Below are 25,971 nucleotides of genomic sequence, written 5' to 3'. Positions count from 1 at the left end.
TCCTCATATTGTGGGCCCGGCTTGTGACCAGCAAGAAGGGGATAGCCCCTTCTTAATTGCGTGGTGCATGAAGAGTTTTAGGTAGCGATTTGAGAAATATAGATCATTTTTTCGGTTTCGTTGGTTTTTGTGCACAAATTTTTGCATGATAATAAAACTTAATTTTGGACGGCGGATATATATATATATATATATATATATATATATATATATATATATATATATATATATATATATATATATATATATATATATATATATATATATATATATATATATAATATAACTTAATTAGTCATATATGTATATGTGCTATAAAAAATTAGAGAAATGTGTACACTAGAACATATGCAAGTACTTTAAATGCATTCTGATATCAAGCCTTAATTTGAATACTTTGATAGAGACAACACAATCATTTGAAACAATGGGTTGGAAGAACATCATAAGAGGCCATTAGGATGTACTGTAGGAATAATACCAGTCTTTCTATTGCTGCTTCAATTATCTTAACCATCCTAAGATGCTAGGCTCAAGTTGAAGATGTACTTTATCAGCTCGCAAAGTCTTGATTGAAGCGCCCATAATTGGAGTGTTTCATACGAATCGAGTGCCACTCTTTTGTGTGTATTGTAAGAACATATCTCCTTTGAGATTGCTCTGTTTACTGATGTATTATGAGTGGCCAAAGGAAACAAATCTCTGCTGGATGTTTCAATATTGTGATGATTGCAGTATTTGCGAGAGAAGCAACATAGATGGTTTGTATAGAGAAGGAAATTAAGCTTCTGATAGAGAATGAGAATGCAGCAAAGAGGTGACACTGCATTCATCTTACAGCACCTAACAGGGCATAAGAAAGAGACGACAGCCACAACAGATGACCTTGTCGGGTGCAAGCTAACTTTGCTAGATAGGAGAGCAGGTAAGCTGAGAAGACGATGCACCATCCCCACGGCTACCTTCTCTTATTCTACTTCCCACACCACCCAAACCCTAGTCGTGGGGGTGGGCAGATCAGTTCTGGGAAACCGCCTGCGAAGATTGGTCCGGCGGAGGCGCCACCTTCGCCTGCTTCCTCCCTTCCCCCTCGATCTCGAAGGCGGAGGCGGGGAAGGTCCTGAAGAGCCCGGCCGGGGTCTTGAAGGTGAGCTTCCCGGCGGGCGGGCCGTCGGCGGAGATCTCGTCCAGGGTGATCCACACCAGCAGCTCCTTGGCCTTCACCCCCGTCAGCTTCTTGATCTTGGACTTCTCCACCACGGCGGTGATCTCGGGGGAGTACGACACCCGCCTCCCTATCTTCTCGAAGCAGTGCTCCACCTTCTGCTTCTGCTTCAGCCACACGAAGCCGGTCTCCTCCACGTACCCGCACTCGACGATGTCCCTCAGGGGGAGCAGACCGCGGGGGAGGCCCACCTCCTGCAGTAGGAACTTGGACTTCTCCTGGCAGATCTCGTCGCCATGATAGATCTCAGCCTTGGCTTTGACGTCATCCGTGATCAAGGCCATCTCTCGATCAAATCTTCTTCTTCTTCTTCTTGTTCCGGCGAGCAGGAGCTCTCGGAATGCCTCGATATATAGACAACGCAGGGCTCATGGATTTCCGGAATAACATCAGATCAATGCAAGTGTTAAACCTCTTTATGACAATTACAATCACCATCTCGAGTATTGATTGGTTCTCTTCCTCCCATTTTGCATGTTAATTAATTAATGAGATGGTTCCTTATGTGAAAAGCTAAAAAGGAGTTGCCACTCCATAAATGAAATGGTTGGCAAGTGGAAGCTGTGCAGGTTGGTATTTCTCTCTTTCTTTTAATGTAGTCAACATCAGAATTTACTTTTACATTTGAAAAAAATTAACGTAAAATTCTCACGCTTCAATGATTCATAAAGGATGACTGTCCGGTTTCTTAATTTACAAAATTATTAGCTTCTCTTTCTTTTATTGCGTCTGCTTCCATCTCTCTCTCTCTCTCTCTCTCCTCCACCATTCAAAACAATCGGACAGACCCATCATGTGGTTGTTGAAACCAGCACAGTGCTGCATCAACAACAGCTGACACTGTTCCCATATTTTCACAGGCATAGCGTGTGATGAGTTGGACCATTCTAGTGCACCTACGGATGCTCCACGTACATGTACGTGCTCTCTCAGTGAAGGCGTTTCCTTCTATCATAAGATAATACATGCATATGCCTAATACCATTTTCGTCAAACACACCTTGTTTCAGTGCCCAGCAGTAGTAGACTGTTTGCTGCACAAGAATATATATATATATATATATATATATATATATATATATATATATATATATATATAGGGAAATATCATGATAATTTGGCACATAAGACGCCACAAAAAAGCCACATAAAGCGAAAGATAGCAGGCGTCGTGTGGAGAGAGACTCGGGAGGCCCCGCTGCCTTGCCATCCAATGAAAGCACATGAAAGGCCGCATGAACATTACGGGGCCATGACAGTGGGAATTGAATGCACGGTGCAGCCAAGCAGGTAGGACGGGCCGAGCAATTACGACTTCTGAATAGTTCGTAGGAATGGTCATAAATGGAGTTCACATCTCGTCATAAATGTCGAAAAGAAAGCTCACATCCATGGCTTCGCCGCCCAGCCGACCGCATCTAATTCCCCCAACCAACTCAAAACTACTGTTGGTGCAAGCAAAACAACCGCTTGAGCCATCAGTTTCTTTTTTAGTGAGGGCTTCTCGGACCAGTTTATATGGAATTTCGTGGTTGAACACCTGTGATGTTAGGAAAGGTGGCAGGCGGGCACAATAATGCTGATGGGAGAGTTCTCTTTTATTCCGGCAACTGTTATTCGAGGGAACAAATTGATGACTTTAATGATTAGAGAGGAATCGTTAACTAAAGCTACTTAGGACCACCACTTTCTGTTTGGAGAAGAACAATACCACATCATCGTAGTAGTTGTGCTAAGTGATGATATCTTTCGAATGGTGCGGAGCCGCAAAGCCTTCGATGGCAAACAAAGAACCCGAGGATGTTTAACTGAATCAGATAGATGACCTGCTGAGAACATATGGAAATGAAAGAGATGAAAAGGAATCAGAAAGAAAGGGAGAGAGAAGAGGAAAAGAAGAAAAATCGCATAGAAAAAGAAAACAAATGTATAAAGTTTCTTGCTAATGCATATTAAAACCATGATACAACCGACATCCATGCCATGAAGTTTCTGATACCCGTGTGAGACGCGCACCGAAATGTCGACCCTTTGTATTGCAACGGTTGGCAGCATGAGGTCTCATCGGGGCTAACGATGTCATATCAATTAAATCCACTCATGACAACCAAACCATACAGAAAAGATCCATCAACATAACTCAGAGATTCTTGCAATGCAGCAACTACATTGGACGAGAAGGCCGTTGTTCCAGAGGATGCAACATCTCAACTTGTAACCAGACAGTGATTAAAGATTCTATATTTCACCTGCGACAATCAAATAAATAGACAATTCAAACTACGGGGACAAGGCACCGGCGGCGGAACCAAACAAGGGAGACATGTTTTCCATTTCCTAAACCCCAAATAGGTACGACACTTAAACAATCTGATAGCACTCGCAGATGTGGAGTCCTAGGATAAGTATAAAAGCATCCTCAACTATTTGGGAGCAAAATAGTTGCCTTCTTATCTGATCAAACACAGTGAGAACGAGCTTTATAGTGTCTGTCCTTCCCAAAAGAAATGCACTCTTTCTAAATGTGCAAGCCATCCCGCTTGTCAGATCGAAGTCTCAACTGTTCTCGAGCTAGTCCGTGATGGCATACCAAATGGTGGTGAGTACATAGCTACAAAGGCTTATTTCTAGTCTTGCTCTCCCCCTTCTCTTTGTCACGTTTATTATACAGCCTTTCCAGCACTCGTTTTGCCTCACAGGAGGGGAAGTTGCTCAGATCATAATAGTGTGGAGCTATATCAATCAACCTGCAAGCATAAAAATCCAATCAAAATACCTAAAAATATTCGAATGGGTAATATCCCAATGAATGAGAGATGAAAATGAACTTTCACTGCAAAAAAGCAAGTCCACTTCCATAAAATAAAATAATGGTAACACAACTAAACTGGCTTGCCATCAAATTATAGTACTCAAACTGGACTTTTTATGGCAAAGTTTTTTGGCAAATGCACACTAATTAAAAGAAAAAACTATAAATTCATGACATTTCATAACTAGGCAATAACCCTGTCCTGAAGTAAAAGTTCATGACAAATTTCGTAACTAGGTAGACATTGACTACGAGAACACATGACTAGCTAAAGAAGTGCATATAGACTTACCACTCTCCTCGAATGTCTGTCACTGTGCGAATAAAGTTCCTACTGGTCAAGACATACTCATTGTAGATGACCCATTCCGGCTTATGATCCAGGCAGGTTGATGGATGGAGGTGAACAACCTAACAATTACAGCATGGGGCACATGAAGATATTCATAATGAGCATTCAAGAATTACTTAAAAAAGGCAGCATAAATACCTGATTGTCCTTCACCGTCAAATAGTGTCCGGTTCTCTCAAGATGAGCTACCTGCATGAAGTACCCTGCAAGCATCGCCTTCCTGATGTTAATGTAATAATCACGGCTGTTGAAGTCTGTACTGCATAGTTTCAGGTTGAATCTAGCCATGATCCGCACGAGCTGTTGTCTCACATTGTCAGCAGCCTTTAAAGTCCTTTGGTTAATAAAATTTTCATAACACCATGAAGAATCTTCACCTGTGACAACAACGTAAAAGTCAAATAAAAGGACTAGAATAATGGGCATTGAAAATGACAATAGCAAAGTGGAATATTATTCACTTACTATTTTGTTTATATGCATGATATACATTCAACAGTGTTAGGTGATCCCCATCGATGTGGCCAAACCGAGCTTTAGCTTCATCTGCAGCTTTCTGAGCCTCCCTAGGCCGGAGAAAGCAATTGGGTACTAGAAATAGAATTGGTTATCACAGATGAAGTCCACGGAAGGTCAGCATAAGCATGGAGTCGACACGAAACTGCTTCATAAGAAACTATTTGAGAAATTGAAACTATCTACAGTAAGTCCGAAAGACTGGTTAATAAGACCATGAGAGATTGATCATTAAATCCTAATGCCTGATCTACATAGAAACCAGTCACACCCAATAGCAAACAATACAAGATAATCACAAAATCCTACATCTCTTAAATGCCAATACTTCAACCATGGACAAACAATTGAGCGAGAGCATGCAATTATAATGTCCCCAAACACAAGCAATGTTGATAACATCTTGTGAGCATTGGTGCTTGCAATTCAATAAAGTCCAGGAAATATGCACGGACAGACAATGCCATAAACACAAATAACTTTAACCATTCAACATAATTACCATAATACAGATCAAAATGCTTAGCATTAAGTCTTTGATGCTAAGAGTGCAAGTGCAAGAATTATAACCATACATGACAAGAATATACGCAAACCTTCACTATTAAATAACCAATAATAGAAAAAAATTATAACAAAATTGCAATTTTTAGCCTACCTGAGAGCATTGCAGATATTGACACGATCTCATTGGAACAATTGAACTCTGGACTCACAACCAACATCTTCGCCATCTGAGGATCCAGGGGAAACTCGCTCATAAGTTCACCTAACTTAGTCAAGTTGCCATCATCATCAAGAGCACCTAGGTAATTCAAGACCTCAAGTGCCCGCATCAATGTTTCAGGAGCAGGAGGATCCATAAAGTCAAAATGAACCAGATCATCAATCCCAAGTTTCTTCAAGGTAAGAACAGTATTTGCCAAATTAGACCGGAGAATTTCTGGATATGTTTGCTCTTGCAGGTCATTTTTAAAACTTCTCTCTGTGTAAAGTCTAAAACATTTTCCTGGTTGGGTTCTACCAGCACGTCCTGCTCTTTGATGCGCACTTGCCTTTGATATTGGAGAGACGAGCAAAGATTCCACCCGTATTCGTGGGTTGTACACCTTTTGTTTTGAGAAACCAGGGTCAATAACATAAACAATGCCATCGATGGTCAATGATGTTTCTGCAATGTTTGTCGACACCACAATTTTTCGTCCCGCCGGGCCACCTTCCTCCAGTGGCGCTGGTGCAGGTTCAAATATCTTCTGCTGCATGGCTGGGGGCAAAGTTGAATACAAAGGCACCACTTTCACAGGGCCAACTTGGTCACCCAAATTATTGATCTCCTTTGTTATTTTCCTACATGCATCTTCTATTTCTTCCTCTCCAGTGAGAAAAACAAGTATGTCACCTGAAGGTTCACACATGTGTATCTGTACAACAGTTCGAATGGCAGCTTCCAGGTAATCTCTTTCAGGCTCTTGTGTGTAGAAAATTTCCACTGGATGCAATCTACCAGGTACTTTCATTAAAGGGGCCCCACTAAAGTAACCCTGGAACTTCTCAGCCTCGAGCGTTGCACTCATTACCACTAGCTTCAAATCAGGTCTATTTCTCAGTACTTCTTTCAGCAGCCCAAACAAGACATCAGTTGCTAATGTTCGTTCATGAGCCTCATCAAGAATTATCACCTTATATCTCTCCAAAAGTGGATCAGCCATTGCTTCTCTTAAAAGCATACCATCAGTTAAGTACCTGGCATCAAAGTGACAAAGAAAAAAAGAGTCCATGAGTTAAAGTACCAATGCATGGGTCCAGGAGAATTAAAGGCATGACGTAGATGTGTTAAACTCTAACAAGTCACACTCAGGCTGTTGTGTTCCAAATGACAAATCAGATGGTGTTATATATATAACTGTAAAACTTCCTGCAACAATGTAAACACAGCAACAGATGCCACTTGCACAACAATCTACCATGATAGTCCATGACAACCTTGGCCTGGCACAAGACCTTAATCATTTAATGTGTTGATTTCTACATTATTAAGTGATAAGTTAACGAAAGTTACAAGTCTGACCAAGTTTGTAGAAAAGTATCATCATTGTGACTGAGACCCAGAAGCATTCAAGATGGACTTACTTCAAAATAGTCCTGTGACTGCTGCAATCTTCAAATCGGATGCTATAACCAACTTCTTCTCCTATTGTTACATCCATCTCCTCAGCAACTCGACGAGAAACAGACATTGCAGCGACTCTTCGAGGCTGAGTGCAAGCAACCATTGGGCGTTTGCCCAAGTCCTCACATTCCAAGACAAACTGGGGAATCTGTTCAATGACAATCACTATTTTAGTTAATGTGTTCTTGAAAGCTATAACAAAATTGAAAAGAAATATTCATGCAATCTGAATTGAAATATTAAAAAGAATAAAAGAGATTGAAATCAGTGAAAAAGCATCAACAAGGAAACAACAGAAGTAGCAAAAGCATTCCAATGCGAATGTAATTACTAGGTGAATCTTTATTTGAAATTGAAGTACTAGAAACCTGAACAAGAGAATAACCACAATAATTATAAGCAACACTAAATAAAACAAGAAAACATATAATGATCAGCAGGCTATGAATTGAAAAAGCTTGATTACAGACACATGAAAAGGGAGCAAGTGGCACAGATGTCCGAATAATCCGAAAAGCAGAATGGAGTTGGATATGGTAGATGATATGTTTATTTGTTATACATCAGTATTCATACCCATTATTTGGTATCTAAAACTTCTAGGACATTTTCAAGATTGAAATTTTAGTTCCATACATATTTGGTATATCCAGTCTACTAAGAGAGACACCAATACCTAATGAATGCAGACAGGAAGAAGGTAACTTGTACATTTTATTATGCTTTTATCATCCTTCTTTTGTTCACACATTTGCTCTTAATCAATAAAACATTATTGATCACTCCTTTAAATAGGATATTCACATGGTTTTTCCGATGAATTGTTTCAAAACTAGTGGCAGAGTAATTATATGCATTCACCAAGACAGCAGTAAGAACTAAGATGACCGAGTAAGCAATCAAGTTTATTTTTCTGACACGTAATCACAAAGAAATATCTCTTTACATACAAATAACATTATCTCAAAGAAGTGCTCTGTATTTGGTCATTTCCAATGCACAAAGTTTATAGAGACTAGTATGCTAGTAAAGGGGAAAAATGAATGCCAACAACAACGAATTACATTTCTTTCAGACAATAATGTATCACATAATTCCAATGCTTAACACTCATTAAAGGACCATCATCAAACAGTCAGATGAGTTTGATATACATTTCCAATATTTCATCCAAGTTATCTCTACACTCCACAACTTGAACTGACTATCCATTTCTTGGATGCACTTAAGACGTAAACCACAAATGCAATCATTTCTTGTCCAATCTTTCCTTGTAATACCAATACTTCTCATCAACCTTATCTATGCTTAAGGAAATTTTCACAAGTTATTTACTATATTTCTCAATGTTCCACATATAAAGCATCAGTGATCTTGTGGTTACTTATAAACTTCAGCCTTCGGAAAAGGAAAAAAAGATAGAAGAGCTTTTCACAGGAACCAAGAACTAACAACGGAATTTACAGCACTTAAAATCACGTTATTAGCACGAACATGACCTCTAATTAAAAACGCCGAAGGAGTATGTCTACCCAAGGGGTCCGAATAACAAACCTGAGTTGTTTTACCACTGCCGGTCTCTCCGACCAAGATCAGAGTCTGGTTGGCCTTCAATACGTGCAAGAACTCTTCTTTCTGCTGCCATACCGGGAGGGTCTTCCTCTTCTCCAGGATCTCGTGGTACCTCTGCGAGTAGGGCCGACCGCTCCAGCGGTTTACCCCCGGCGGAAGCGCCGCCGTCTTAGCGGATAAGGATCCGTTCGCCTTGCCCAGCTTCACGGACACGGAAGTGTCGTCCACCACGTCGAAGAGGCTCACCTTCCTCTTCCTTTCTGTCGACATCTCCAGCACCGGCTCCGCCAATCAAAACTTGGAGAAAGATCGAGCAAGATTCCGATCGCCTCCTCGAAGAAGGGGATTCGACCCCGAGATCGAGAAAGAGAGGGCGAAACAGAGATAGGGTTCCGTCGAAACCCTAGTTTTGAGGAGGCAGCAGGAACCGCCAGATCGATCGAGTACCGATATATAAGGGAGTGGGAGAGGCCTGGAAGCGTGTCAATTGACTAAAATACCCATGTCAACGTACGATACCAATTCACGAGAAGACCCCTATGCACTATTTGTATGGAAGCAATACGTTTTCTATCCGCCTACAACTTAGCCCGATTACCTACCTTTTCTTTTATTGGTGCCTACGCATGGAGCCCAATTTGATCGAATCCAAATTCCTATTACGACCAAACACGGTTGAGGTGGCAACATTTGCACCACATACACCGTGCCCTATTTCGTGGTCCAAAGGAAAAGTTTGTGATTCACTAAATATATACATTGGATATCCATTAATAAATTAATAACATCACCGCTGTGACATTAACAATTGTTATTTTTTGATATCTCAGCTTACTATATCAGCCCAAAACACCCCAATAAGCACTAACCTTTTATCCAGCATTAGTTTTTTTAACACAAATTTTTCCAAAATAAAAAAGTTAATTCATTACTTTATAAAACGAGTATAACTCAACGACAAGTGCACCCAAAAATAAATAAATAAATAAATAACTAAAAAGCCACATGCCATCCTAAAATTTTATTTTTTAGTAAAATTAAAATAAATTTCAAATATGAGACCTAACACTCCTACAATAATACATTAACCAATCGGATGTCTCAACAAATATTTTTAATCCATCAAAAGATTTATCCTTCATCATATTTATGATAATAAATTTTAAGAGAATATATTTATCTTTAAATCGTAGAATTCATACACCATTGCAGTTGACATCTATTCAGGTTTATAAAAGATTTCTTCATCCATGCCAAAGTTTCTACTGGACCTCAAAAAGGCACTATGAACAAGAGTAACGAATTAACAGATCAGAATCCAATGCTGTCTTAGAAATCAATACAAATGGCTCTAGATGTATATTCCTAATAACCAAAAAAGAAATCAGCTCCAAAAAACTCATAACAGCTGATAGTGGAATGTCAAAGCAAACTTTTAGCAGTTGCATTCACATATACAGCCTGAAGCTGTTTTGTATATCACAAAAAGTATGAGCATTTGTAATTACATAAACAACTAAAATTCTTAAGCACATGTCCTCTAGAATGTGAATTCTACCAGAAATATCCTGACTTTAAAAAAGGCGATGACCTCTGTAAAGCAGACTAGTAAAATGTGCTCCCTAATTCCTCAACAAAAAACAATATATCTTGCATATGATATAGATTTCAGAAGGAAAATTAGAAACCTAGTAACAACGAAACGAAGAGCTCTCCGACGTATTAAGCTCATCTAGCACTAAAACCAAATCCACTGAAACAAATGTCAGTTGTTCCTGATGTATTTCGCAGTATGCCATCAACTACATGAACGTCTTCTGCTTGTCTACTTGATGTGGCATTATGCAACACATTTTCCATTTGTGCTATGATCTTGTCAAGTCCATGCTCAAGAACATCAAGGGCATCCTTGGAAACTGCACTTCTCAGTGTGACAGCAAGCGCTTTGCGGCAAACACGACTGTATCGCACTGTCAGAGATACTTGACTGCCAGAACCCCCTGTGGCTAGCTGTCCACTAGATACTGAACCATCCTTTGCAAACCTAGTCCACCTCTTCAGTATATATTTGGATGGGAGCGAAAGGATATTGTTATTATTGAGAACCTTCAGCGCATGCATGCATAGGATGCCCATGGATTCAAACTTCCTACAGCTGCATGTGACAATAGTTTCAGTTGGGTTAAATTCAACTAATCCATTGCACCGCTTTTGGGGAATATAAACTCTGAAGGTGACTCGCATTCCATCTACACCAACAGGTTCACAAAGACAAGCAAGTTGGCTTTTATATTCATGTTCAAAATCCACATATATTGTCCTTGTATATGATTCTGCTGCTTCAATCAGCATAGGAATGTCAACAAATAAAACAGGCTTACTTTGTGTTGAATCATAATCTTCGAGAATTTCCTTCTCCCGTAGATGAATCAGTGACTTCAAGTACTGAATAATGAATTTGGTCAGAGACAACTTACGAACGAAATGATTTCCAAAGAGGTTGGTCATGTCCTCAGTCCATTGTCTTGTCATCATGGTAGCAGAAAATGAGTTCCCGAGGTAAACCGAACCCCATTTTTCTCGAACAGAGTACAGATCTTTGAACCATGAGACGTTTGCAAGGCCATAACTCGAGATCAAGCTATCCCATTCTTTATGAAAATCATCTTCTGAACCAACATCATAGATGAAATTCTCAAACTCCCGCTGGAAGTTGATATCTAAACATGGAAGATGTGTAGACACACTTTGAAGCAAATTCCATAGACAAAGCCGATGACATGTGTCTGGTAAAGCCGTAGCAATTGCCTCTGAAATTGCAGCACAATTATCAGTGAATATTGTTTTTGGCTGTCTTCCAGACATTGCTACCAAAAAAGTTCTAAACAGCCAAACGAACGATTCTAAAGTTTCATCTAATAATAATGCGGCCCCAAAGATAACAATTTGTTTATGATGGTTTGTGCCAATAAATGGTGCAAATGGTATATCATCACCACCAATGTGATAAGTTGTGTCAAATGAGATCGCATCACCAAAGTAAGTGTAATCTACTATTGACTGCATATCTGCCCAAAAGCAGTTGGTCAGTCGCTCCTTTTCATCAAGTTGTATAGCATAGAAAAATGATGGATCTTCTGATTGCTTAGTTCTTAGAAAGTCTAAAAGAAACTGTGTGTCTCCTGTTTCAAGATCTTTCAACCGTCTTGTGGTCAAACAATTGCTTTGATTTTTCAAGAGCAATCCTGCATCTTCTCCATAATCTGCTTCTGCCTGAATATCATTCTGAGTATATTTTGCTCCAAAGTAGATTCCCGACCTAGAAAGGTTTGAACGCTGAACAGGCAATTTCTTTCTGTGTGACCTTAACATGTGCGAATTACTTGGGGTTGCGAGTGGATGGTTATGTTCATCAATAAATCTATTAACAATCCATAAATTGTCATTGTTAACTTTAAACTCAATACGAGCCATACAGTTTGTTCTCTCTATTGGACGTGATTTTTTAGTCATACTCACAGGATGTTCTTTACGAGAACCTTCATTACTACATACATAGTGTCTATAACGTATGCGGCCATCACTTCTTCGAGAAAGATGATCTTTTCGGACACTAAAACCTTTTCTCTTAGCATACGAATTATAAAAATTGTATGCTTGATCTTCTGAATGGAAAATCATCCCGACTTTTGGATCTAACTCTGAGTTGACATTTACTCCTGAACCAAGTGAACCAGTTGTGCCAATGGTGCTTTCTACAGATCCATCCATAACCCAGGTAACTGACCCATCCATGGAATCAGTACTTTGTAAGTCAGAATTCTGTTGCTTGGAAGATGAAAAAACTTTGGTATATCATCATTTTTTAAAATGTATATCTTTAATGTATAGGGTTCATCTACATCCTTCTTGATAAAAGCAATTTCTGTTAAAAAGAAACATCATAAGAACCTATCAACCAGCAAGTGTTTATAAACAGCATCTAAAAACTTGGGTTTGAGGTAAAGGATGTACGGCCTGTAACATTAAATAATCACTAAAAAGCTCAAGCAAATAACGTTGAGAGAACACGGTTGCCAATAATGATGAACATTATAAGCAAAGCTCCCCAGGACACCTGCTGCATAAACTGCAACATGAGCAATGAAGAATTGACATCATAAAGAAGCAATCAGCATAACTTGCAAGCCATCAGGCACAAACTAATCTGACCAAGAGAAGAAATTGGATGAGCAACTTTAGAAGATCACAAATGTTAGCAGTGCAATCCTATTTTTTTTAGTATATCAGTTGGAAAAAGATAATATAAAACGTAGTCATACAATCTGACCCTTGACATGGAACCCCCTCTTTGGTGAGCATACTCAAAACTCAGACAAGTTTCCAGTTCGGACTCGCCTATTCAAGAATGATGCTAGTCATATTTTCCTTCCACTATATCTAATTATTGAAGTTTAAAACAGTTGTTAGACGGTGGCTATAGAGCACAGATACAAGTGACTTTACATGTTTGCGACCATACTAGTTTTGTCGAATATGCCCTCCTTTGTAACCATTAATTGCAGAGAAAAAGGCGAGTTCATAGCACTGACAAGTGGCTTCTTTGCTTAATTCTCAGATTAGCTGATAACTCTTCCGTTGATCGCTATTGCAACTAAGTCACTAAACTATGACAATAACATCTTTTTGTAAGAATCTTATGCTGTGTACAACATCAATTGGTATTTATAACTAAAAAGGGCATTCTTGTAGGTGAAGCTCTCAGCACAAATGTGAAATACGGAGGTTAGATGCACACATCGTTGCCCTATGCCAATAGAGAGGTTGTTTCTGGCTAGACATTGGTAAAAAAGAAAAATCTTTTTTTGAATAATCCCTTCACAGAAGTATTAACTATTTAACCTAATTTTGCAGGAACCAAAAGTAACATCGGAGCTGAAACGACTTCTGCAATGGCTTCCCGAACCATACCTTGCAAGAAAAAAGAATCACTAGCAACCAATCAAAGTCTACTAATATCGCAAGCTCACTAAATCACAATGGAGATGACAGAATATGTAGCTCCCATTAGAGAGTAATTTCACGGATTGGTGAACACCAAGGTTTCTTTTGCTATAAATTTCATTCTTTCAGCAAATTTGACACCGAGCAGAGATGATGATTTATTCTTTCAGAAAAAGAAGGAAGAAAAAGGAAAACGAAACAAGAAGCAATTTTGCGCGTTGCGGCGCAGAGGGAATCCATGGACGAAAGAAACTGACCTGATTCACGCACACCTCAGCTCGAATCGAGATCCAGAGGGGGAGTTCTCGCTTCAAAGCCACCAAACTGGCGAAGAGAAACCCCAAACCCTCTCCGGGAAGAAGAATGTCCTCTCTCGGTTCGGTTCGCAGGCTCGTGCCGGGGGAGGGAATAGCACGTGTACGACACGTGATGTCGACTAAACTCGGATCCGCTACTATGCGGGGCACGGATTTCACCGCATGAGATCTGCGTACATCGATCTTTAAGAGTCGTGTAATTATTTGATCGAAGCTTTGAGTTCGTCTGGACGAACCCGACTCACCCAGATTATTGGGCCGGGCTGGGTTAGTTTTTTGGAAGTTGGGTTGGGATACAATTCAAATGGCAAGGAAAGGGTAAAATTGTCCATTTATTTGATTTTGATTTTTTTTCTCTCTCTCTCGCTCCTCGCTCCTCTCTCCGCTGTCCTCTCTCTCTCTCTCTGTCTTTCTCTCCATCGAAGAAACGGCTCGATTTAGAGTATGCGAACCTTCACCCCATCGACAGTGATGGCGAAGGTGGAGGCTGGCGACGGCATGTGCGACCAAGATCCACAGAAGGGGAACCGGTTGGAGGAAAGAACCATAAACGTGCGTGATGATTCCACGACAGACCAAGGTTTCCGTTCCTTTCTCATTTCCTCATGCGTACTTGATTTCTTGAACGGGGTTTGTAATATGTTGTTTCTTGGGATTATTCGGCGGTGTCAGCCGCGAAGACGGGGGTAATCAGGGGGAAAAAGCACAAGCTGAAGTGGATGAGCCGGCCCATGGTGTTGCCGGAGACCATCCTCGAGTTCCTCGACGAAGACCTCAGAGAGAACGCCATCAGATATCTTAGTAATTTCTTGGTCGAGGCGAGTGGTTCTTGCTCACCGTCTTGAACGTTCCCTGTTGGTCTTTCTAATAATTGGATTGTTTTGTTTCCGGAAGCTAGGTATTGCCGCTTGGTACTAATTAATTATCTTTTCATGTTTTTGTCGTCTCTTTTACTTGCCTTTTAGTCAGTATTTCAACTCTGAAGACGTATTGGCATTCAGCTTTATTCTTTTTATTTGGGTTTTTGTTGTTGTTAGTACCCATATTTACATGCAATCTTTCTTTTTCAACGCCACATTGTCACCATGTAAGTAGGCTTTTGGTGAAGCTTTTGGTTTCAATTGTTCACTATTCTTGAAAATTGGCATTATATTTGATATTGTTTTCATCCCTTTTCTACTTGGGTTTGTTTTGTTTGTTATTTATATAGTTTAAAATTTCCATTTGCTGGTTTGGTCTGAGTCATGGTTTTCATCTTTGTCATGGATTCCTAATTTCTTGCATTTCAGTGTTCTTGGAGTACCGTTATTAATAGTTGCTGATTTTTGAGCTTGTGATTTCTTTCCAACTAATAAATAGCATATAAAGTTTTTTGGGTTTTGCTTAGTGTCTTCTTTTAAAAAGAAAGACGGGAAATGATTTTGCCCTCTTTCTGTACATCATTTGGTTCAGGTCACGTCAAAAAATGTTAAATGAAAATAAATTCTAAGCTTACCAACAAAACCATCTCTAAAGGAGACAATTCTCTGAACTATCTCACAGAAAATACAATCATTTATACAAAAGACAACATTATAAAGAAAAACTCCCAAAAGACTGGTCTGAAAATTTTTTTATCGGCTCTTCATCATGTGAATAACGCAAGGGAGAACATTGGAGATCAATATCAAAATGAATCTTCAAAATAAAAAAAATCAATATGAATTGGATGCAAAGAAGAACATTTTTGGATAAATGGACAACAGGTTCACATTTTTGTCGGACGAGGTTATACCTGTCCATGATAAAAGTTGAATTTGATCAAATTTTGTAATTCAACAAAATTTTCTCTTATTATCAGAAAATCTTTGCTTATCTTCTTCATCGTATGGTCTACATAAAAGGCCCCCTGAAGGCATCCTAACTATCTTTTCGTTGACATAATACTTAGCTGATGCATGTTTTCCTTGGAAATGCATCTCATTATTTTAACAGCTTCTGAAACTTTTTGGTCATAGGACAAAAAAGAAACAAATTTTTAACACTCTCTGGTTTCTGTCTAAAACAAATTTTTAAATCTGGTTTCTAACTAAATTGTTTTTACTTGTAATGCATCTATTAACTATATCCTGGCAAATGACAAACTTGCAAAGTAGTACAGCAGTTCTGAATTTAAGTTCATGCCTCCATGATTTAAAAATCTATACAAATAATTCACTAAAAATAACCGCTCGTCAACGAGCTCTCAGGTGACCTGACAATGCCATAGCAATTCCATAAGCTGATCAAAATCATTCTCCAAACTCCCAGGAATTTTCCTGCTGAAACCAGTCCTCCATCGATTTCCAATTGATTCGATTTTAAATTCTGATCTCAGTCTATTTTAAACATGTTTTGAATTAAAGTGCTTAAAGAACTATGTGCACTCCATATATCCTGCAAGAAACCAACTCATTCTGCAATTCACACTCTAAATTTCAACCTACATTTGCAATGAAGTTTTCTAAAACTAGGTTAAAAGAACACACTTATCGAGCTATGTAATATTTCTTCAGAATCATTAGGACACATAAAATTCTCTCTTTCTTTCAGTGTTTTAGTATCTTGCATAATACCATTTTCATGATCTTTTACTTTGTTTATTCAGAATAATCTGTAATATCTTTAGTTAAGCAGGCTCATCTTTTTTTCTCATGCCTTTAAGAAAGATCAGCATCTTTGTCTTCACCCATGCTAGCTTGATGTTTCGTTTTATCCTTTAGTCTGCTTGGTGTCTAGTAATTTTCCAAAAGTAAGTCTGCATTGGTGATGTCTACCTATTTCTTTGTTTGTTTACTTCGAAAGGCAAAGGGAATGGATCATTACTTGGGTTTTAATGGATTTCCTAAAGCTTTAGGCATTGTTGCTTTTGATGGCTTTCAATTGGTTAAATCTTAAGTGCTTCCTGGTATTGCCATTTATAAACTGACTTTTGGTTTTTATTATTCAGTATTCTTGATGTCTGCATTTTGAACTTTCATTGAGCTTGCTTGTTTCTTTCTGTTGAACTTTTTCTTTATTTTTTGGTTTGCCCACACAATTCAAATTGCATGTGATAAAGGGATGCTTTGGTCGCTTTAAATCTATTCTTCTTGTATTGTTCATTCACCATTATGTTTAATTCTCTGGTGTCATTTGGCTTGCTCTTCTGATGGTTATAAAAAGGAATATCAATATTTTATTTTTTTCAGCACTGACTGGAATTTTATGAAGATGGTTTAAATTCTCTCAATTTACCAGAAGCCAATGACTTGTTACCTTTTCTATATCAGAAAAGGGAAGAGGATTTGGATAATTACTTCCGGACTGGATATATGGTGTTTAATTCCTGTGGTACACTGTGCATATTACTACAGGTTGTTTATTTCTAGGTTATGTGTTTGTTGCAAGTGCTTTGAATTACATCATAGTATAATGCTACAAATCTTGGGTCTTATGGAACAGGAAATTGTAGGCTTTTACAAGAAGATGGAAGATGAAAAACTTGATTCAAGAAGCATAAAGCGTCTTATTAATGTTCTCACTCTTTTCCAGGTCAGATTTCCTGCCCCCGTGATAGATTATTTTTCTGTTGCCTCAAATTTAGTGCAGTTATTAAGCAGATTTTGCTCTTTGCAGAGTGTTGCTGCTAACAACGAAACCAGGCAAAGATTTGTAGATGGTAAACCTTTGGTCTGTTGTACAAAATAAAATAATGGGCTCTGCATTTTACATTAATTATTGCTATCATCCAGATTCCAAACTGGATAAGTGGATAACGTATCCCATTTGGATGGTGAACACTTGAATTTAATGAATTGCTATTGAAGACTTGTGAACTGTTATTTTCTTATATTCTATCTTTCTTTTACCATCTCTGCATCATAAAATCATCAATTTGGACTATTTTGTGATCAACTTTCTAATTCCTTTTTTTCCAATGAGATAAATAATTTTGTATCATCGTTTCAGTAAATACATCTTTAATTTTATGCAAGCATATATTCATCCTTATGGGAAATGGCTACTACAGTTCTTTATCTTTTGCCAAAAATATCAAAGTTTGTTAGTCGAAGGTGCCAACTATTTCATGCAAAAAATTGTGATCCTTGAAATTTCAAGTATTTGTGGCTTATCTGCTAAATTTAAGCTTCAAGTAATTTTCAGGTTCAACTATGAGAACTTGTTGGCTTTCAGTTTATAATAATTTAACAGACTTCAACAGTTTCCTGATTTCTCTTGAACCTATCACAAATGACAACATTAATCCTGCAGTCTTTTGGTTGATTTTCTACTCGTTGTTACATGTACATTTTGCCCCCTTCCCACCCGCCCAACTTTTTATTTTCTTTTTTTTTTAGTGCAGAAACATTTCTTGAACTCAATTATAACTAAATATGTTCTTTATCTACTTGTTCCAGCCTGTGGTCCAAACTTTTTGGTACCCTTGATACTTTTTAAGAGCACAAATGAGGTGTTTGAAGATGTCCGTACGATTGCTCTTTCAGTGTTTGGAATCTTGTGCCAGGTCCTTCATTTTTTAATTATCTGTGCAACACATTAGTAATGGTACAATAGCCTGAACAAAATTTTGTTTGAAGGGTAGAGAATCGAGGATTATAAAGTGGGCTATTGAGAACGACATAATAGAAGTATGTCATTGCATTTTGGAGAATGGAAGTGAGCTTAGTAAAGTGGTATGTCCCTTATAATAATTCTGCATTTTCGGCTAATTTTTCTTTTTATGTCCTATAGATTATGCTTCAATTGTCCTGCACCTTCACTCTATCCTTTGGTTTCCTGCCAACGAAGATCATCTAGTTTTTCTCATTTGTTTAATATGTTGTTTATCTAAATGTAAGAAGTGACTATTAAATGAGAATATAAGAATTTAAAATATTTTTTCAGCAATAGTAATTGATGAGACAATTGTCTGTTATATAGGCTACATATATCGAGTCATATGGCTTCTGATTTGCACATAACCCTCAAGTTAGAATGAAGCATTCTCCAGCTAGAAAGCAATTCAACTCATAATTTTCTTCATGAGTATCTGAAGACATTATTAATTTAGCACAACTTTAACTTTCTTATGCCATCAACAGAAACAAATGTAATGTTATGGCATAGATACAAAATTGATGTTCATAAATAGATTCTAATATATCAAATATCCATCAGTATTTATCTACTATTTGTACATTTAGATAATTTGTATGATACATTTTTGCATGTATCCCCTTTTTATTTGTACATATCATATTTAGTTTGTAAATATGCATAAATACCCGTATGATGTTCACTGGCATATCTATTAGGCAATCCTTAATTTCGTTTATTCTTGTTCTTTTCATAACTCTTCAACTGCGAGTCCCCATAACACTTGTGGTTAAATGTAAACTATGAAAAGAAGGAACTCTTTGTGAAGTTTCAGGAAAAACTGGAAATATTTTACATGTTGCAGATCTTGGAAAAAATTGCTGCATGTTTAGTCACAATGATCTTGTAGGATTGTCTCTTGGGTGTTATCAAATTCTGCCAGAAGGATGCAAAAACTGTTCCATTCTTGCTATGCCATGTACTTATTTGTAGTTTGAGTTTGACTTTTACTTCTATGAAGCTGCTTGACCTTTTGTATTGTTTTCCATTGGAAAAGACTGTTTTGAGTAACCAATTCTCTTTCATCTTTTTTATGGGTGTTCTGAAGAGAACATAGTCTGGTCATAACATTTTTGGTCGTAGATTTTTTGTGGAAAAATATAAGGTCTCAAACTAAATTAAATGCAGATAGCAATGCACATCCTTGAAGCCATACTTCATGACAACTCTGGTATATCTTTTATTTGTGATCCCACATGCACACATGTCCTCGATGGACTGATTCGGACATGGAACGGGCTGGTACATCCAATAACTAGTTTTTATCCACACATATAATCATAGTCTTGATCCTTTATTTTATTCTAAAAATACCTTCTTGCTAATTTTTATCCTCATTATGAAACAAGGTCAATCTTTTAGCAGTTGACCAAGACTTTTCTCCTCGCCTACTGTTCCACTCCATAAGATGCTACATTATTCTCTGCAGACATGACAAGTAAACTGCTCTGGAATGTAAATTCGGTATACTGATTGCTAGATCCAGCCTTTTCTGATAAGTATTTGTTTCAGGGGATATGATGCCGTTAAGAACAACCTTCCAGAGGCTATTGCAAATGGCTCCTTCCATGAGATGACTGAGGTATCCTGCTTTGAGATAGAATGTGTTAGCCATAAGAAATATGTTTCGTTGGTCCTGAACCAAAAATCTATTTTCCATGAAACTGCAGAAGTACCCAATGATCAGGGAATTGTTGCATCAGCTTCTTCTCAACGTTGGTAAGGAGGCAGAAGTCCATCTTTCAGAAAAGTGGTGATCACACATCAGAGGAGGAAACAGTGAACTTACATTATGCATGTGGATTGGTTCTTTCACCGAAGAGTCAGGTTCTCTGCTTAGCATTCCCTTGAATGATGCAAGCAGGATTATAGTCGTAAATGAAGTATAGCCTTCTGTATATTCTTTATGTTCTATCAGCTCCTGTCTGTGGAGCATCATAGGAGCAGATTAGTAGTACACCGGCAGTGATGGTTAGGAGCCTGCTAAGAGAAGATGTTTTGAATTGCCCAGATAAAATCCAAACTTCTCTTTGAGATGCGGAGACACAGGTGATGTGATTCATGCATGCTTTTTTCTCGTGTTCCACATACAAAGCAAGTGTGAGCATCAATGTATGGTCCCTAAACCACAATAAGAAGGTGGGTTCTTTACGGGAGGCGCTCGACCAATGGTTCTATAGTTAAACTATCTTGGGCTCCTTCCTAAATCCATTTTGCAGGGAAGAAGATGACAAAAACTCCTCCTCGTAGCAATACAAGGGAGCGGCGACAAACGAACTCCCGAACCATGTGACCTTAGATATCAACTTTACCGAGTTTGACCACCATATCCATAGGTAAATAGGTCGTACAAACTTGATTCAACAACTAAAGAAGATCAGATGACAATTCAAGACCTGAAACAGAAGTTATCAAACACTAACTGGGCTTCTCCAATCCCTAAAATATCATGCAAAAGAATATTCTATGGTCGTTGGAGGAAGATTGTTTTTGAAGTAATCATTCTCGGGTTTACGAGTGACGGACATCACACCGTGTTATACGCGACGGAGGAAATAACCCATCATTATCGTAGTAGCGGGAAGCAGACAGATCCGCCTGGGCGAACAGTGGCCAACAAGTGAGTCGCCCCGCTTTCCTTCTCGCCCGTAGACGCTAACCCTAGTCCTCGTCATCTACCTGGTTATCCTCGATTCTGCGACGCCAGCTTTTACGTCGGCCGCTCCGAGGATCCCAGTTTCACCTATGTCCTCCTCTCGCCCTTCGGTGTCCGTCTTCGGGTTCTGTTTCGCTTCTGGGTGAGAATATCTTGTCCTCTGAACCAAGATTCCTTTTAATTTCCTCCTCCTCGGTGTTAGAATCCCTCGTCTGTTTGATCGGTGGACCAAAGTCGGTTCCTTTTGCGTGGATTTCCTTTTACTTGCAATTTTTCTCCGGTTTTCTCCCTTGGGCTTATGTTCACGGTTGTTGATTTTCCAGATTTAATCTTCTTTTGCTTGGTTTACGATCAGTGATTTTTAGTACCTGCGTGTTCCAGTCTTTGTTCCGTTGGTTTTTCTTTGTTTTAATGCGAATTTTGGAAGTCGTATTGATTTCTTTTTGTACTAGGGTTTTGTTGCTCGATATGTTTCTTTTTTGGTTTTAATTGCGTAATGCTATTGGTTTCTAATTTCACTGTACTTCTGTCTTCTTTGGTGTTAGTTTTTAGAATCCACTAGATGATTGAACTCATTTTAATATGCGTCTTCTGCTTCTTTACCACCTTTTTGTTGGGAATGTGATTACCAGATAGGAAGACAAAAGGACGTAGTACTTTGATCGGTTAAAGTTGGCATCTTTCTTATGGAGGGCTTGGGAGGCCTGGGATTCGGTGGTTCGAATACTGTGATGAAGAAGCCGAGGAGTGCTACCTTGAGGCGGCCTCGGCTTGAGGCACAGCTGGTTTCAGAATCTTATGATAATTTGAGGAGGCTCTCTCCTGTTGATGATGGATGCAGCGAATCCAGCACCAGAAGGAAAGAATATTATCTCAACAACCCTCCTCCAAAGAGTTCATCTGTCAATATAGCTTCTTCAAAGAAGATCAAGCAAAGTGATAAGGTGTTTGGAGGGGTTGATGGGATGCATTATGGCAGTTCACGAGGTGGACATGGCTTTGACTCGAAACGCCACAGTAAAGGTGTCCTGGTCCCAGCGAAGTGGAGAAGCACAGACAAGGTTAAAGAAGATACTGAGGAGCGATCAAAATCCCTGGATGCCAATGTAGGAAAGAGTGATGTGAGTTATAATTTGCAGCAGCCAGAAGCGGTTTCTAATGTGATGGCTGAAAACAAGCCAAGGAAGGTGAAGCTCAAGGTTGGTGGAGTTACACACACAATAATTGAGACAGATGAAGGTGGATCTTCTTCTGCAAAACATCCACGTTCCTTGGATGCATCTCACCATCGTCTCAAGCTTATTGACCCGGTAGTATGCTGCCACAGATGCATATTTTAATATTTGCTCATCATGGAACAATAACTCTGAAAATAGAAACTTAGCCATAAGTTAATAAACTGCCTACTACAATAATAGTGTATGATCAATAATGTTGATTCAAATATGTTAGAGATGTTTGCCTGGTAATTTAGTAAAATATGCTGTGCTAGTAAATTCTTAAGATGTCTTATCATTCAGGTCTGAGCTTTATCTGTGTTGTATGGCCTTTATGTTGATACTCATTCGAAGAACTGTGGACTGTAGTGGCATTGTGATTTACTTCTGTTCTCAGTTTCAGAGTTTCTCTGATGGTCAATCTCTACCGGAGAGGGGGAATGGCTCACAAGGAGATCAGAGGAAGGAATCCAGTGGATCGAGCGTTTCTCGTGGGATGAAGGAGGATTCTACGGGAACAGTGGCTGAAGAAAGCTTAGTTGGAAAGCAATCAGACAAGTTTCATATGAGTGCCTCTTTTGAGCCCACTCGTAAGAGTAAAAGGGTCCCAAAGAGGCGAATGTTTGATAATGAGGAGGAAGATGATGAGATTCGTTACCTTGAAAAAGTTAAAACTTCTAAGGCTTCTGCAGTTGATTCTGCGGAAATTGAGGATAACAGCGAGAACAGTGTCAAGAAAAGGAAAATATCCAAGCTTCCTAGCAACAGAAATACTGTTAATGAGATGGATGAAGACTATGTTGTTTCTCAATCAATCAAAGAGAATACTAGGAACTTAAGACCAGGAGGAAAGGAAGATGATGATACAGACTATGTTGAAGAGGAAGAACCTGGTTCTGATGGTGAGCCTGAGATCAAGAGAAGAAAACAGAAGGAATCTAGTGGCTTACAAGCTGATATTAAGACTGAGCCTCTTACTACACGTCAACGGGCACTTCAATCAGGAAAAGGAGGCAGTGGTGAAAGTTTCATCGAGTTCCCAAATGGGCTACCATCTGCACCCTCTAGAAGTAAAGCCTGATATCACTGTCAATACTCTTAACAGAATAGCTTGTAAGAAAACTTTCTCATGTTTCCTTCCTTGTATAATGATTCAAGAACAAAGGGAGACGTTATCTGAAGTGGAGATACAAGCAAAGAGAGCAGAGGCTGCTCAAAGACGGAAAATGCAAGTAGAGAAGCAAGCTAGAGAATCTGAGGTTTGTCTATTTTTCCTTTTTTGGATGTAACTTGGCATTACTATTATCAGGGAATTGCCTAATTGAATATAACTTCACAGGCTGAGGCAATAAGGAAAATATTAGGTCAAGGTTCTGACAAGAAAAAAGAAGAAAAAAAGCAGAAAGAACTCGAAGAGAAGGTACTGATCCCAAACTTCAGTGATGCTCTAAATGTACTCCAATTGATTGTTTTTTTTTCCTTATTTTTCTCTGAAGGCAAAGTTGGCTAAGTCACAACCTTTAAGTCCGAGCACCATTAGATGGGTCAGGGGACCCTTTGGCACAGTTGTTACTTTTGCTGATGATGTAGGTCTTCCAAGTATATTTGACTCCAAGCCTTGCAGGTGAGATGTCAATTTCTAATTTAAACTTGGGAGGTAACAGGTTCACAGCATGAGGCTTAAAAATTGGTAATGTTTCATAGATATCTTATGTTTGTGCATTGCTCATGTGTTTTCACCCTTTGGTTAATTTTGCTTTATGGCATCTTACATTCTGTTTATGTAACTAACTTTTGCCTGCATGCTTATTATTGATATTCTTTCTGGATTAACCTTGATTCAGTTACCCTCTTCCACGAGAGAAATGTGCTGCCCCATCGTGTACAAATGCATACAGGTATCGGGACTCCAAGACTAAACTTCCCTTATGCAGTCTACAGTGCTATAGGGCAAGTTCAAGGAAGATGTGAGCTATCAGTAACTAGTTGATATTTCCGATTGCGATGTATATATGCAACTACTACAGTAGCTTGATCTTTTCTCAATCTTAAAATATAAAGAGATGGCGATTCTAAAGAAGTATTTTACCTGATTTAATGACCTTTTTTAGCCAATAACTCAAATTTTCTATAGTGATGGTCTTACTCCTTCATGAGTGGTTGATGCACATCAATATGTAATTTACTCATGGAAGTCACCAAGGTCAATTTTTTTCCCAGCATTTACATGGTAATTCTTAGAGAGTGGTTATTCCTAGTTTGCTTATATTCTTCAGTTTTCAGTTTTGCTGTTATATTGGTTGATGGTCTTACTCCTTCATGATTGGTTGATGCACATCAATATGTAATTTACTCATGGAAGTCACTAAGATCAATTTTTTTCCCAGCATTTACATGGTAATTCTTAGAGAGTGGTTATTCCTAGTTTGCTTATATTCATCAGTTTTCAGTTTTGCTGTTATATTGGTTGATGGTCTTACTCCTTCATGATTGATTGATGCACATCAATATGTAATTTACTCATGGAAGTCACTAAGATCAATTTTTTTCCCAGCATTTACATGGTAATTTTTAGAGAGTGGTTATTCCTAGTTTGCTTATATTCTTCAGTTTTCAGTTTTGCCATTATATTGGTGCTTTTCTTTGGGCATGTTACAAACTTCTGTGTATTGCCATGTTAAAACTCTTCTTCGTTTGCTCCATTCATATTTGTTGCTTCAAAAATTATAGTCGGCTCATATATCTTGCTGTTGCAATCAAGTGGAAGTGGCATGGTGACCGCCACTTGGTAATCTATTTCCGACATGAAAATAACTTGCAGTTGTTTATAGGTGTTGCCACTATTTTTTCCACCTCATGTTTATTACAAGCATTGTTGGTCCTTTCAGGGTTTCTTCAGGATATAGGCAGATAACTATGATATTTAAAGCCTCTAGATTACATCATGGTAAGTTATGCCCAGAAAAGGGCACACTGCTGCTCCAATAAGTGTTTGATTCTTTTTATTGTTTGTAGTCCTATCTATGAACAAACTAAGATGATTATGGTTCATGCATATGCAACTATCCACAACTTGATTATTCTTTTTCTGTTTCTGATGCAAGTTGTTGAATCTAGATTTGATCTCCGCACTTGGATTTCAAACAACAACAACAACAATGACGATAATGTTACATGGATATTTTGGTACTGCATTTCAAATCTTTTCTAGAGGCTCCGCTCTTAATACAATGCTCTTTAATGCTACAGTACTTGCTGGTGGTCCGAAATGCAGAAACTTGAAATGAAGTATCAGAAGGTTCTAATTATGGAGGAAATAGAATACCATGGAGATAGCTCTGATGTCATTTTTCCAAATAAAATATCGAGAAACTTGAATTTCCATCCATTTTCATGTTGATCTTTCACGCCCATGGAAATTATTGTTCGGCATCGGCTTCAGGCTGTGGACACCATTTCTGGAGGCTGGCAATT

General features: G+C 38.6%; 5 protein-coding genes across 14 annotated transcripts; 2 read left to right on the top strand and 3 right to left on the bottom strand.

Annotated features, from left to right (window-relative positions):
• Positions 1 to 706: 706 nt before the first annotated feature.
• LOC135622143 (uncharacterized) lies at positions 707 to 1,556 on the bottom strand. Its single transcript, XM_065123792.1, has one exon. The coding sequence runs from the start codon at positions 1,507 to 1,509 to the stop codon at positions 1,018 to 1,020; it is 492 nt and encodes a 163-aa protein (XP_064979864.1). The 5' UTR covers positions 1,510 to 1,556; the 3' UTR covers positions 707 to 1,017.
• A 1,784-nt stretch (positions 1,557 to 3,340) lies between these two features.
• Positions 3,341 to 9,080, bottom strand: LOC135585577 (probable pre-mRNA-splicing factor ATP-dependent RNA helicase DEAH2). Of its 3 annotated transcripts, none has more exons than XR_001977346.2 (7): positions 8,630 to 9,080; positions 7,036 to 7,223; positions 5,564 to 6,648; positions 4,855 to 5,050; positions 4,528 to 4,766; positions 4,330 to 4,448; positions 3,341 to 3,972 (listed from the first exon to the last, which is right to left on the bottom strand). XR_001977346.2 is itself a non-coding variant. In XM_065123773.1 (7 exons), the coding sequence occupies exons 1-7, from the start codon at positions 8,915 to 8,917 to the stop codon at positions 3,837 to 3,839; spliced, it is 2,181 nt and encodes a 726-aa protein (XP_064979845.1). In that variant the 5' UTR covers positions 8,918 to 9,079; the 3' UTR covers positions 3,341 to 3,836. The 3 variants fall into 3 exon arrangements, 2 of the variants coding, with proteins under 2 accessions (XP_064979845.1, XP_064979852.1); XM_065123773.1 differs by having other exon boundaries at positions 4,855 to 4,980; positions 8,630 to 9,079; XM_065123780.1 differs by lacking the exon at positions 4,855 to 5,050.
• Positions 9,081 to 10,069: 989 nt separating this feature from the next.
• LOC135622121 (protein FAR1-RELATED SEQUENCE 5-like) lies at positions 10,070 to 14,066 on the bottom strand. The gene is made up of 2 exons (XM_065123765.1): positions 13,909 to 14,066; positions 10,070 to 12,572 (listed from the first exon to the last, which is right to left on the bottom strand). The coding sequence occupies exon 2, from the start codon at positions 12,440 to 12,442 to the stop codon at positions 10,376 to 10,378; it is 2,067 nt and encodes a 688-aa protein (XP_064979837.1). The 5' UTR covers positions 12,443 to 12,572; positions 13,909 to 14,066; the 3' UTR covers positions 10,070 to 10,375.
• A 254-nt stretch (positions 14,067 to 14,320) lies between these two features.
• On the top strand, positions 14,321 to 20,670 carry LOC135622103 (uncharacterized). Of its 3 annotated transcripts, XM_065123746.1 has the most exons (11): positions 14,321 to 14,548; positions 14,641 to 14,786; positions 17,259 to 17,342; positions 17,431 to 17,520; positions 17,605 to 17,647; positions 18,387 to 18,493; positions 18,567 to 18,662; positions 19,753 to 19,866; positions 19,974 to 20,062; positions 20,137 to 20,206; positions 20,295 to 20,670. In XM_065123746.1, exons 1-11 carry the CDS (start codon positions 14,413 to 14,415, stop codon positions 20,379 to 20,381), a joined length of 1,062 nt encoding a protein of 353 aa, XP_064979818.1. In that variant the 5' UTR covers positions 14,321 to 14,412; the 3' UTR covers positions 20,382 to 20,670. The 3 variants fall into 3 exon arrangements, with proteins under 3 accessions (XP_064979818.1, XP_064979823.1, XP_064979830.1); XM_065123751.1 differs by lacking the exon at positions 17,259 to 17,342; XM_065123758.1 differs by lacking the exon at positions 19,753 to 19,866.
• Positions 20,671 to 21,144: 474 nt separating this feature from the next.
• Positions 21,145 to 25,885, top strand: LOC135622053 (FK506-binding protein 4-like). 6 transcript variants are annotated; one of them, XM_065123696.1, is made up of 10 exons: positions 21,145 to 21,422; positions 21,913 to 22,590; positions 22,901 to 23,567; positions 23,656 to 23,756; positions 23,837 to 23,917; positions 23,994 to 24,121; positions 24,342 to 24,464; positions 25,386 to 25,444; positions 25,615 to 25,683; positions 25,772 to 25,885. In XM_065123696.1, the coding sequence occupies exons 2-10, from the start codon at positions 21,967 to 21,969 to the stop codon at positions 25,777 to 25,779; spliced, it is 1,860 nt and encodes a 619-aa protein (XP_064979768.1). In that variant the 5' UTR covers positions 21,145 to 21,422; positions 21,913 to 21,966; the 3' UTR covers positions 25,780 to 25,885. The 6 variants fall into 6 exon arrangements, with proteins under 6 accessions (XP_064979768.1, XP_064979760.1, XP_064979788.1 ...); XM_065123688.1 differs by having other exon boundaries at positions 21,147 to 21,422; positions 22,895 to 23,567; XM_065123703.1 differs by having other exon boundaries at positions 21,149 to 21,422; positions 22,895 to 23,567; positions 24,342 to 24,395.
• The last annotated feature ends 86 nt before the right edge of the window (positions 25,886 to 25,971 follow it).

This window comes from Musa acuminata, chromosome BXJ1-3 (assembly GCF_036884655.1).
Source record: "Musa acuminata AAA Group cultivar baxijiao chromosome BXJ1-3, Cavendish_Baxijiao_AAA, whole genome shotgun sequence".
NCBI classification, from domain to species: domain Eukaryota; kingdom Viridiplantae; phylum Streptophyta; class Magnoliopsida; order Zingiberales; family Musaceae; genus Musa; species Musa acuminata.
This window is presented reverse-complemented; position numbering and strand designations above follow the sequence as displayed.

Bases quoted from the DNA above. Each gene is read 5' to 3' on its own strand.
- LOC135622143 (XM_065123792.1), bottom strand. From the start codon at position 1,509: ATGGCCTTGATCACGGATGACGTCAAAGCCAAGGCTGAGATCTATCAT.
- LOC135585577 (XM_065123773.1), bottom strand. From the start codon at position 8,917: ATGTCGACAGAAAGGAAGAGGAAGGTGAGCCTCTTCGACGTGGTGGAC. The intron at 6,649-7,035 runs GTAAGTCCATCT...CTTTGATGCCAG, and splicing joins AGTCACAGGACTATTTTGAA to GTACTTAACTGATGGTATGC. The intron at 4,449-4,527 runs GTATTTATGCTG...TGTAATTGTTAG, and splicing joins TGACGGTGAAGGACAATCAG to GTTGTTCACCTCCATCCATC.
- LOC135622121 (XM_065123765.1), bottom strand. From the start codon at position 12,442: ATGGATGGGTCAGTTACCTGGGTTATGGATGGATCTGTAGAAAGCACC.
- LOC135622103 (XM_065123746.1), top strand. From the start codon at position 14,413: ATGCGAACCTTCACCCCATCGACAGTGATGGCGAAGGTGGAGGCTGGC. The intron at 17,343-17,430 runs GTTGTTTATTTC...CTTATGGAACAG, and splicing joins CACTGTGCATATTACTACAG to GAAATTGTAGGCTTTTACAA. The intron at 18,494-18,566 runs GTCCTTCATTTT...TTTTGTTTGAAG, and splicing joins TGTTTGGAATCTTGTGCCAG to GGTAGAGAATCGAGGATTAT.
- LOC135622053 (XM_065123688.1), top strand. From the start codon at position 21,967: ATGGAGGGCTTGGGAGGCCTGGGATTCGGTGGTTCGAATACTGTGATG. The intron at 23,757-23,836 runs GTTTGTCTATTT...ATAACTTCACAG, and splicing joins AGCAAGCTAGAGAATCTGAG to GCTGAGGCAATAAGGAAAAT. The intron at 24,465-25,385 runs GTGAGCTATCAG...TGGTCCTTTCAG, and splicing joins AGGGCAAGTTCAAGGAAGAT to GGTTTCTTCAGGATATAGGC.